The sequence below is a fragment of the Idiotropiscis lumnitzeri genome, chromosome 12, assembly GCF_059441095.1.
Source record: "Idiotropiscis lumnitzeri isolate Australia: NSW breed Sydney's pygmy pipehorse chromosome 12, RoL_Ilum_1.0, whole genome shotgun sequence".
Lineage (NCBI taxonomy): Eukaryota > Metazoa > Chordata > Actinopteri > Syngnathiformes > Syngnathidae > Idiotropiscis > Idiotropiscis lumnitzeri.
Genome location: NC_142402.1, coordinates 16346642 through 16359230, shown reverse-complemented (window position 1 = coordinate 16359230; position 12589 = coordinate 16346642). Strand labels below are relative to the sequence as shown.

General features: G+C 42.6%; 1 protein-coding gene across 4 annotated transcripts in view; it reads left to right on the top strand.

The window, feature by feature from the left end:
* st3gal3b (ST3 beta-galactoside alpha-2,3-sialyltransferase 3b) overlaps positions 1-12589 on the top strand; it is a 34011-nt gene that overhangs the window by 3251 nt on the left and 18171 nt on the right. For 2 of the 4 annotated variants that reach the window (XM_088311582.1, XM_088311585.1), the window contains exons 2-7: positions 507-648; positions 3067-3129; positions 3562-3603; positions 5592-5634; positions 6206-6298; positions 9632-9726. In XM_088311582.1, the coding sequence (XP_088167708.1) occupies positions 510-648; positions 3067-3129; positions 3562-3603; positions 5592-5634; positions 6206-6298; positions 9632-9726 (475 nt within the window). In that variant the 5' untranslated portion in view covers positions 507-509. The remainder of the gene's footprint in view (positions 1-506; positions 649-3066; positions 3130-3561; positions 3604-5591; positions 5635-6205; positions 6299-9631; positions 9727-12589) is intronic. The other 2 variants (XM_088311583.1, XM_088311584.1) reach the window with 2 other exon arrangements.

The following is a 12589-nucleotide window of genomic DNA, read 5'->3' as shown; positions in this document are numbered from 1 at the left end:
GTAAAGACAATTTTGTGGAGGGTATTGTTCACGTGAAATACATTTTACGTACGCGCGGAAGTCATTTTTGCCTGTGGTATTGTCACGTGTGGAGTGGGGTTTGGACCCAAAAGCAGACAGGAGACGGAGGTGGCGACGTAAAAGTCTTTATATACGAAATTCCAAGTACTAACAAGCAGGCCTGGATTCAGAACACATGGAAAATGGCTGACATCCTCACACGAAGAAAGCTTGACGTACTGACGATGTGTCTCTGAATAACTTGCTCTTAAATACTCAAGGAATCAAGCCTATATGACATCATAAAAGACCAGAGCATAAAAGGACCATAGCAATTGTGTAGCAACGGCCACATTAAGACATATCACAACAGGTATTCGACATTACGCTTCCATAATTGTGTCTTAAATCTAACGTCATACAAACTTTCCTGTCGAGTGTTGTACGCCAAAAGGAAATGTCCCGCTGTGCTCTTACACAATACAACTTTCTTTATCTTTCTTCAGGTAATGCCCTGGATAGTGCCATGTCTGAAGACCATGAAGCCCACACACAAGCTGCTTTTCGCCCTTTGCCCCATGCTGGTCCTCGGCTTTATTTACTACTCATCGGGGAAGTTACATCTGAACGTATGGGGGCAGAAGCCACGTAAGTCCAAAGCCGAGTCCGGCAAATCCGTTGCCGCTAAATCTTTGAACCGTCTCCATTGTTCTTGTTTTACTTTTCACATTTCTGTTTGCCGCTTTGTGCCGATTGCTCGTCCTCGTCTGTCTTGTTTCCGTCAATTTATTCCCTTAACTGTTTTTTTTCGGCGCGTTTGTTGCGAGGAAAACTTGAGATGCGAGGAGAGTTCCTTGTGCACGTTTTGTTGGCCTTGTCCGTCGCTGGCATGTGAAAAACATTCGATCCGCCTCAAATAAGTTGTGCAAGCTTGGCAGCATTTTGAAGTTCTTTCTTTTGACTTCTCAAACAGCCAGTAGATGATGAATTATTGAGAGTTGCACTTTAAAAATAGAATTGAATTTGCCCTTAAATGGGCGTCTTAAAGAGAAAGTCAACGCCAAAAGTTTCTTGACCATAATATGTTGCACGTAGAAGAATGGGGCTCATCTGAGTGCAACACGTTTGTTTTATTTATTTTTAAGAGGGGGAAATCTGTTAACACAGAAACAAATGTTCAGTGCGTCAGCACATCGGTTGCATCACGTCTCATGCAGTGTAGAGATAACCACTCTCCTTCCATGGTCTTGGTCCGGTTTTCAGCTCTTGTGTTTTACTCACCAGAATGCGTTTTGTCATGTTAAGGAAAGAGATTTTGACTTAAAAAGCCTGGTCACATATTTAGACGTACCTGAAATCGCTGTCACATACCAGCAGAGGGCGCTACAAGATTTCGCTTCAACTCCGTGACCTTTAATGATGGCATGATTTGTATTTTTATCCCGTCCATTCTGGTCTAAATAACATTCTGCCCTTAAAATCATCTAATTGGATTCCAAGTTTGTCCGTAGAACAGATTTTCTTTTTTCCCGCTTCACTATTTCGGATTTAGTTTTATTGTTATTAAGGAATGTTTGCTCCCTTAACTGTTTTAATCCACATGACTGCTGATTGACTGCAGAACTGATTCAACGATGTATTTTTGTTCACTCAATTACCACTGGTAATTTTCTACTTTTCTATTTATGTAAAAATAAAAAATATTCTTAGCCAAAACCAAGAAACAAGCAAACAAGTTGCCTCGATTTAACCTGGATGCCCTTGCGTCTTGAAAATCTTCAGACATAAATGTAGTGCACTTGACTTGAATAAAAATAGTAATCACATAATTGTTTGAAACCAAAGCGTTTTAGAAAGGTTCAGTGCGGCTGTATTGCATTTAAAAATTCAATACAACTAAACAGTATTGAACAAATGTACTGTAGGCTACCGTACCATGCGCAGTTTGAATTTGTTTGCGTAGCACTAGAGCAGAGGTCACTAACTGTGGTCCTCGAGGGCTCCTGCATGTTTTTGATGTCTCCTTCCTCCAACACACCTGATTCCAATGAGCAAGGTTTCTTCATTAATTTTTTTTCCCAAGTTCGGCGGGCCCGATTAAAACGTTTAAAGGGCCGCATGTGGCCCCCGGGCCGTAGTTTGCCCGCGCCTGGTCAGAATGCCGTCATGTACTCACAGATTGTTGGAGTGAGTGGATGTTGAGCCATATTTGATCTGATTATGTGTTATAGAATTCCATCTGATCTGTAATCCATTCAGATACATTTGCAATAATGTCGACCTTCTAAACATCGTTGGCGATGATTAAGATCAGACAGACGGTCACCACGGCTTTCGTGTTTGGGCCATGTCTTATTTTTCGTTTTCTAATTCATTCACGCAAGCTGCCTGCAGATTTTGATCAGCACTCAAATGCCAATGATCCTTCAAGTGTGAAAATTGACTGCTACTGCTTATTGTTAAGATAAGATTTATTCGTCCCACAGTGGGGAAATATAAAATCATATCAGTAGTCTAGTTTTCCCTTTTGTGTGACGTGTTTTCCAACTGCCGTCTCATGAAAACGCCACTTGGGTGCCTTTCGGTGACTCTTCCAGTCTCTCTTTGTCTCTGTTGCCACCCGTTTGGGGAAATTCTGCCGTCAAGCTCCTCGTTAGAGAATAGCAAAAAAGTATTGAAACGTTTAACAGTTGGAATTGTGCATGCAGGAGTTTCTTTAGTTCCTTCGATGAGTTCAAATGTAGACGCCAGCCTTTGAGTGAGTTGATTTAGTGTGTGGCGAAGATTCTCCATTTGTAATTTTTTATTTATTTTTTTTGCCAGGTCCAATTGAGTCGCGTTCCGCTGCGTCGCTCGGTGTACTTTCCTCTTCCCTGAAGGCACCCGATCGACAAAACATTTCCACCCTGTCTCTGTTTGCCTCCTGTGTCAATCTTTTTTTTTGTGGATGTGTGTGCGTGTATAGGTCCGTGTTGTCTTGGTGTGTGAAAACTTGTATGGCAATAGTTTCTCACAGCTCGACAGCGATAGTTCTTTTTCAGTATCCTAACCCACTTTTGTTTTCAGGGCTTGATGCTGAAGTGACATCTGTAGTCCTCACTAACGGCAATGAAGTGAAACGAATTGCAGGTAGTGGGCCGGGGGCTGCCCATTTAAAGCGGGTGACTGTCAACTTAAGCGCTCCTTACTGCTAGGTGGTGGTTGTTGATTTCCGTGGAATATAAAATCACTGCTAACGCAACAACTAAAGCTTTTGCCTTTCACTTTCATCTACCTTTTTGATTTGTTTCCCACCCAAAGTGGTTGTGTTCGTTCCATCTTCACGAGTTGCTCAACACAAAGCTGCGATAAAAATCCGAAGCACAGTGAGTGTGCTTTTGGATTGAATGCCGTTTCCATTTCATCTGACTTTGCATATATAATGGGGCATTTACAATTCAGCCTCTTGGGAAGAAATCTACTAATCCATCTTTCTCCTTCCTGTCCGCTTGTTTGGTTCCCTTAGCGTTGTTTTCACGTTAAATGCCTGTGACGCTGCTAACTAACCCTTTTGTGTTTCAGAGCTGGAAACGGATATCTCCGCGGGACGAATAGTAGGCTCAGGTACATCTGCAGCTCCACCGAATCAACCTTTTGCCCATCTTTCTTCCCCCCCCCCCCCCCGCCCTCCACAAGCCGAAACGAAAACAATTGAAGAGCCTTCCTTGAAAAATTCAATCACGTTTAAGAAGCAAATCTGTTAAATGTTAATGAACCCGGTCCACAAAAATATTTTTAAGCATACCGATATGATAAAGTTAACCTTTTTTATTTTATTATTATTTTTTAGTTTAAAAAAAATGCTTGGAAATTATGAATTTGATCCTAATTGTGAAATGTACAGTGTGTGCTGTGCCTGTGACGCGCCTTCCCCACAAGTTGCATTGTAATGAAATGCTGCCCCCTGCTGTCCAAGTTACAAAGATGTAAAATGCAGTCTTCTTTGCGACTGCATTTCGTGTATTGAATTCCAATTATCCTTCTACGACTTTACTTTTCACAATTGGACTTGACCCTGTACATATACTCACCCTTGTCATCCCGGTTGCTTTGGTAGACGTCGTCATCCTCCAGGCCAGTGCTTGGATCCTTCCCTAATGAGCTGTCATGCGTTCCCATTTTTGCTTGTCTTTATCTTTCTCCTTCAGCTTCTCTGTGAAGACGAGCTCCGCAACCACAGGCGTAATGCTCTGCTCTTTCTACTTCCCACTAATGCTTATCTTGTTAATGCATTATATCCTATAGAACTGTAAACGTCATGGGAAAGTTGTATTAGGTCTTATGATATGGTTGCATATTGGTTGTATCCCACCGAGGACACCTGGGGGATATATTCGTTTGAGTTGTGTCCGCCTCCTCAAAATTTGTATTTATTTATTTATTTTTATTTTTTTTTTACACAAAAAAAAGTTAATCTTGATTTGACTTTACGATTTCGTTTGAGCCGATACTCTTTAGAACCCGTTGTTTTGTCGAACAACTTTTGTGGCACAAGCGGGATCATAATAACTTTGACAATGTCCGGTGGGATACATTGTGGTCTTATAAGGCCCGCAGCACACCCAGCAATGCGGCCAAACTTCACTTAAATGCTATGTAGCTGTGGATGAGAAAAGCCAAGTGTGATGAGTCTCCGTCACAGGGATGACCTTGAGATGTTTGAGTTTCCTTTTGGTTTCCTTCCCTTTTCCATCGTCCAATATAGTTTCCTTCACACACAAGTTAATATCTGACGAGTTCTTCTTCACCTGGGCGTTGTTTCCTTATAGTTTTATGTTCAAGGGCCTTGTGAGCCAAATGATGTTGGCGAATGTATATATTTTTTTTTCCCCAAGGTTCTCCAGTTAATTTGCTTTTGGCTGCCTCGCTCGGTGTGCGGCGGGCTTTAGACTATGCCTCTGTAGTTAATGAATACATTCTCATCACATCATAAATATAGAGTGTCTCAAAAAATGTACACGCGCTTCAACGCTCAAGGCTTTTTTTGGATTCATTTGGACTGAATTTATCGACTTAAACCATTTGCAAATCATCTAAATTGGACTTGGCGATAAAACAGAAATAAGTTCGAAGTGTGGTATTCTCTTAAAATTCTGTTCCATTTTTTAAAATGTATTCGCAGTAGCATAAATGTACGTACATTTTTGGGGACACCCTCGTATTTATGGTACATGTTTTCTGTTTCTCTACTGTCTCCTAAACGGCTTTGCCCTCAACACCATAGCAGGCACCTATTGGCCGCCGGTTCGGGTTGTCCATAGGTGATCGCCAACTTCTTTTTTTTTTTTGTTTCCTTCCTCACTTTATTTTTAGACTCAACAGATTGTTTTGGCTGGCTTCTCCCTAACCTTGCTTGTTTGTCTCAATCCCTTAATTCCAGTGCTTTTGTGTCAAACAGTGTTTGTCCACAACTACAAGTACTGGTCGGCAATGTGTACCATCACAGATGAACCAGTGCTAATTAACCCAATTTGCGATGTCACTGTGTCAGTTCCAAGCTTATAAAAGATAATTTTCCATTGTTTTCTTTTTTTTTTGTCTTTCTCTTCCAGTGTATGACAAGCAAGGCTTTTTGCTGCAGTTAGACACAAAATTGTGAGTATATATTTTTTTATACTCTTTCAGTAGTGTCATGAAATTGGTTTGAAAGCTTAATTCCCAGTTAGAACGTGGGGTTTTACAATATTTTCTCACTAAAGTATACAGTGCTGCCTTACGATTGGATTTTAATTCGTTCCATGGCAACTCAATGCACTCTTATCTCAAATCGTCTTTGCACATTGGAATGAATAGAAATGTAGTTAATCTGTCCCAGATTAGGATTTTGTTGCTGTCGCTTCTGCCACGTGGGGTGGCCCTCTCTCTCTTCTCCCTGTTTATTTGAACAAGATTCAAAGAATACATCATTATTTATGATTCGGCTGCTAATCTGGTGGTTTTAGTTTTAGCGCTGCCGCCATGATTATTTGTACAAGGCTTCTCTGCTTTGTCTTGCAACACGTTTGACATGTTGACCTGTTGGGGAATTCTTCAACTTCCTAAGGAACTTCCCAAGTGGATTGTTTGACAAGTTTGGTTTTGTGGGTTGGGAATGTGTCACTATAATTAATAATGCTTCATCGCTGTCGGACTGATGAATCTGTGCTTCTGCCGTTTTTATTTACAGGCCACCGGAGTTGGCGTACAAGTATGGCAATCTCAGTGAAGGCGTGTGCAAGCCGGGATACGCAGCGGCCAAGATGACGAGCATCTATCCAAAGTGAGATTGCCTTTTTTCATTTTAACACAAAATTGTAGTTGATCCAAATCCAAAGAGCTGGGCACTTGACCCTTTTTTGCCGGTCAGTCCTCCGCCCTCCGGCCGCGACCCTCTGGCCCTCTTCATAAAGATTTTAGGCTCCTGACCCTGTCCCCCCCATTAAAGAACAAACTCAAAGAATGTTACCCAGTGCTAGTTAGTACGCACAGATAATAGTTTTGGATGCGCTCTGAGGAAATTTTTGACGTTTGCCCATTTGGTCGTGACCACATCACACGCCCCAGGGCCGATTCGTGAGCCGGGCTAAAATCCACCTCAGGCCGTGATCAATTGAACCCTTTTTTTAAAATTTGTCACCCCGCCCCCAAAATGGACGTCCGGCCGTGCCGGAGGGCAAGGCCATTCCGCCCCTGGGACGGACTGCCCAGCCCTGCAAATCAAAGGTGCATAATGCTACTGATGTGTAAGAAGCTTGATTTAAAATTTCATGATCTCAGCAAAAAAATCTTATTATTTTTTTTTTAAATCAAGGTAATTGTTGAGGGGGGAAAAAAACAAAAATTAGTATTTATGAAGAACAAGATGTATGATGCAATTGTCAGCCAACTGTGCCTGAAGGGTTTTGAAATGGAAACAGAGAAACCCCCGCATTCCCGTACAATCCTCCCCAGTTTCAGTCATGGTTCTATCATCTCGTTCCCAACCGCAAAACTTGACTGTCGTCCTCATGATCCCCCTTGGGCACAAAAGAGTCATTGTCATTTGAATACAAGGCCCCCCATCTTTCTCCTATCAAATTCGGGATCTTCACAGACTTTCTCTGTGAAGTGTACCAACCAACTTCCTGTCTATCGTACCATGACTCATCGCCCGCTTTCTTGTCCTCTAGCCACACAGTCTAGAGCAACGTCCACGGCCTTCTGTGATGTCATTTTTTTTTTTTGCCGGCTTTATATGTTGCCGTGATGCCGTTTATAATCTATAGGTCATTGTCCCTTTACGATTCTTGGTGCCAGGCTAATAAAAGGCATATTTTCTGGGACTGAACACCGATGACCTACCAAACTGAACTTCGCTGATTTCCGATTTTGCTCACTGGAAGAACCCGCGCTAGCACCACCACGGTTTGCAAGCTGAGCTAAAAACGAGGTGCCTCCAGCTGAGCGGCCAGCACGCGCTTTGAAGGCTCAGAGGAGTGATGTTTTGCTAACATATGATCACACAGCACAACTTGGCATCCGTTGCGCACAAATGCAAGATTTTTGGCGCTTTGAGTTTTGGCATCTCTGCGCAATTGCAAACTCCTTTTAAGCGGACTGCTTGAAGATTTTCTCTATTTGCGGCAGGGCTTTACTCCGTCAGGCATACGATATTGAATATTCTGAGTAATATTATTCAGTAATAATTTAAAATGAAATATTAATAACTGTTGGATAGTCTAAAATAGAAAGTGTATCAATTAGAGGTCTCATCCCGTTGTTTATAAATGATCCTCACAAACGTTGTATATGGCTCCATCAGATGAAATAAATAAATTATAGCTTGTCTTAACAAGAGCGACAAAACAGTATTGTGTTCACAACGTCCTTCGTGGTAATGACTTCCTCTAATCAGCCACACGTGTCGCATCAAAGTTGTGTACAACGCAGAACCCCCAATGGGAGCTCATTGATTATGACGGCGTTCAACGTGCACAATTAGTCCAAACACACACACACACACATTGTCACAATTTTGGTGATTAGTGTATTGTTTGAAAGGTAAAAAAAAAATTAAATATATTTTTAGAAGTGAGATTAATCAAGATGTTTCAGTTAATTTTGTAAATAGGTGTGGTGGATAGTTCAGCTGTGAGGAGGAAAAAAACAAAAAACATTCGGCAGGTCCGTGGCCTCTCCTTCTAATCTTGTCGTTTCCTCTAAGTTTGTCTTCCGACGCGCTTTACAATCCAATTAATTCTCCACTCCTGCCACTTCTTTCAGTTTCAGCATAAACTGTTTGGACCGGAGGCCTTAATCAGGAGTGGCCACTGAACTTGAAGTGGCACGGTTATGAAAATATTGCCGGTGAGAGATGACTTTTGCAAAGGAAATGAAGACAATGCGTCGTAGCCTCTTGGCTGTTTTGGGAGCGCTCACTTTTTTAACAACAAGCAGGCCCCCCCTCCTCGTCTCTGCTTGTCAGTGACAGACTGTTGGTCCGCCATAAGTGATTTGCACGGGTCCTGTTTTTTTTTTACAGGTCTGATGGGTTCATGAAAGACCCCCCCCCCCCCCCCCCCCCGCCCCTCCCTCATTTGTTCTGCTACGACCAAATTCTCACATGCTTGTGCTGCTGACTGGAAACGTCAAGAGGGCGGCTGCTTGTCCTCTCTTAATCGACCTCTCAGGGTTGGCTGCTTTGAAGCCGGAACATAATGAAGCTATCTAAAGACAGATTAAGGGTGCATGGAAAAGAGACTAGGTTTGAAGTTATGAGGCCTTCCCCTAATTTCTGCCATGTTTGGTCATTGTGCTGCTGAGCGCCGCATTCTGTAGTTCTCGTGAAACTCGGCGTTCTCCTTTCTTCACGATAACGCATAAATTTGCCACTTTAGTGTGGAGGAGCTTTACTTACCTGTATATTGTCGCTGCAATGTCTGGGTTAGTGTCTGCGGGGGAGGGGGGGGGTCTGGGACTTGCTAATACTGGCTAGCCACTAACGCCGGCCGGAGACTTGCATCATCTCTGCTGCCCGCCTCGGCCCAGCGGTAGAGGACCTCTGATCAAAATGACTTGTAAAATATCATTTCGACATGGTCTATATGGTTAAAAAAAAAAGTTTTGGAGCGCCTTCTAAAATCTGAAGAGAGTTGCGGTGATGTGAGTGCCCGCCTTCCCTGGTTTCCCCCACACCAGCGCTAGGTCAAATAAACACACATCCATCCTGCAGCTCCGTTGAGCAAGGTGAGCCGTATCTCAGCGCTCTCGTTTCGGGTGTGACTCTCAGGAAATGGCTTCCTTTGATTTTTTTTTTTTTTTTTTTTTTTTTTTTCCCAGCATCAATTTGTCATGGCGGGCACACAGACACACACGATAAGGGAGAAGCCGTTGTGGAATGTACAGGTCACGTTGTTAATTAAAAACATTGGCCCTCGAGGTCTGTTTTATTTTAGAATTATTTGCTTGCTTTCATTGCGCTTTGCCTCTTTAGACAGGCGGCAAGCGTGCTCGGGTCGATTCCCGCTGAAATAAATGATCGAGATAGAATGTTTGTTTTAGGAATAGGTTTCAGTTCATCTGAGCAAATGAACTCATCCGCTGCACTTTTCCTTCCTCCTTTGTCTCACTGAAGGTTCACAAAAGCAGCGCCCATGTTTCTGGACCATAACTTCAAACGTCTCACAAAAGTCAGCAATTATTTGCCTCCGTTTGGATTCAAAACGCAAGGTAAGAAATGGTCATTGTTTTCGGCCTCCCTCTCGAGGCCTCTTTTGTGTCGTCCATGAAAGCCGATAATATCGTAAACCTTTCGTGTTGATGCCGTTTATTTCTAACCATCTGCAGATTGAGATCGGTGAGTTTAAATATGCGACGCATTCCCAAAAAAAAAAGAAAAAAAGAGTTGACCTCATCCGCTGCCTATCGGGACATCACTTATTCGAGTCTTATCGTGAGACTAAAATTACATGAAACATTTCTGGTACGAAAACCACTTTACAATGACATTGGATCATGGGACAAAACTTTACCCAGGCTTCAGTTCTGTACTTCTAAGCGTTTGTGCAATGAATGTTATCTTGGTGTTCTTTCAGGGTTTTTGTCCTCATGCACATGCCCTCGCTGTCACTCTGGTTATCAGTAGCGCACGCTCTGTGTAAGCTTTACACCTGGTTTCTCTTTTCTCCGCCGAACAAGATTGCCGTCGGATTTCGCTTTTTAGCGGCCCTCGTGTGGAGCGGTGTTCCAAACCGCCGTGGAGGGCCGCGCATTTCACACGTAGGCCTTCAGCGAGGTGCTACTTGAATAAATCCCCCTCACATTACCATCATTTATGACACCACGGCTGGAGAAGTAATATACAGAAAGACACTTACTGACTGAGTGTTGGAGGACCTAGCTTCTCTTGAAAGGTCCGTTTTGGAAATGGCCTCGCAAATGTATCTGCAATTAAATCCACACTTTTCCCCTCCTTCGGCCATTTTGGTTTATAAAAGCAAGAATATATTTTAGATTTTTGAACGGTCGCAGTTACGACTTCCGGGTGCGTTGATTCCGCATGGCGCTGCCCACTCACGAGTGAGTAGCCAATCAAAAAATACGTTCATCACCTTCAACGTAAGGCCAGTGAAAAGACCTTACTGTCATCAACTCGTGATCTAATTGGCTATCGCAACTGTAAATAGTCAGGACAGACACCCGCACAATTGAATCTGAAGTCCTCGGACGAATAGTGCGTGCTACTGGTATTATGAAATCTGCCTGGCAACACAAGCCAGCTGGATTCTGATTGGATAAAAACATTCAACATTCAACACTAGGATATAATATGACATCAATGTGAAGAATATGATCATGATTTCTTGATTATGTTTGGAAAGCAGAGAAGGCCTTGAAGGTCTTGACCGCCCACCACTGTCCAAACGTGTCTTGAATAGAATGCCACAGAGTCGTAGTTTCATTAAAACCGAGAGATGCGCTATCAACAGTTTTTCTTTGATATGCTTAGAATTTCAAATGTGTTTATCGATCATGGCCAGTGATGTGTAAAGTGCCTGGCAGAACAGCAAAAAGATATCCCAAAAGTTTCAATAAGCCTGCGTCCACCAGTTGCTTTTCATCCGCATACAGAATAAGGAATAACGTCCTGTTACGAGCGCTGAGCTTTCTCTTCAATTAAACGGTACCAGATTTCGAATGAGAGCCTTGGCTCGATAAGGAAAGTATCATGATTTTTTATTTATATCTATTTGGAACTCTTGAAATGTGAAAATATTGTGTTCTGGGTGCACAAGACGACGACTCCCAATGTGGCTTAGTCGTTTCTATGACCTCCACTTGCCTGTATGCACTTTGACGCAAGGTCTGGGCATGCTCCTTATGACATGTTCAAATAAACAGCTCCCGCGTAATGAAGTACCTGCATTTCTTTAATTGTCCATATTGCTCTGCAATATTACGGCTGTGGGATGATGCAGTCCGATGGAATGCACTCACTCACTCGCTTGCTGTTTTTGGCTGCCAGAGTAGGACGTAACGGTAGCCGTGGCGTTATGTCATGCGGCCAGTAATTGGATTGACTCCAATCTGAAAAGTCATTCGGCAGTCTAATTGTTTATTTTGAGAACTAAATTGATTTTAATTCAGGCAAAAACATTTGAGTACCATATGTACTATGTAATAACAAGCTAATAATAAGCTTTGGTTGAATATTCCTCAAATGGATGAATATTTAAAAACGATTCTGAACCATTCGTGGTTCATCAACGTCTCCCAAAGGATGGGCCTAAACACCATTCTTTCCTCACTTGATATTTTATATTGTTTGGGCTGAAGTATTTCCAGCAAGTAGTCTGTGTTTATATGTTGTGCTATACTTCCAATACTCCTCCTCTTTGTTGCCATTAAAGATTTTTGTCATTCAAGTGTTGCGTCGTGACCATTCGTAAACCTACGGCAATTTGTCTTGGCCGTGACATCTACTCGACAGAAATGTGAAACAGTCGGGTACTTACAACAATTACCGGAGCTATCATGTCATCCTCAGGAAAAGTGAGTCCTACCCGTTGAGATATGTCACGTTGCCCTTCTTGGATCCAGGTGTGGTCCTTAAGCGCGTGTTTATGCTGCTCGGGGTGATGCTTGACGCCAGACATCGACACCACATCCAAACAATGGCCTGGTGCTTTTTTTTTTTCTCTCGCCTTCAGCAGGTTTATCATTCGACTTGTTTGCCAGAGTGAAAGGGGTTGTGTAAAGTCTAAAACAGCGGTCCCTCAATCACGGGGGACACTTTGGACCGGGCCACACAAATGGGGGCGAGGGGATCTTGCAGTATTTCCAGTTATTTATTCTTTTTATTGTTTATTATTATTATTATTTATTCGTTTTATTGTTGGTTGTTCATGCATGTTAGAGTGGTTCTGGGGTAACTGTTGCGTTACCATAGTAACCATATTAAAATGCGGTACCTAAAGATACGCATTGAATTTGCGTTTGTTGTCGAAGCATTTTATTAGTCAGACGGTTGCCGGTTCAAAAAAGTTATGCACTTGTATGAGTCAGACCGCGGTAGAAAAAAGGTTGGGCACCA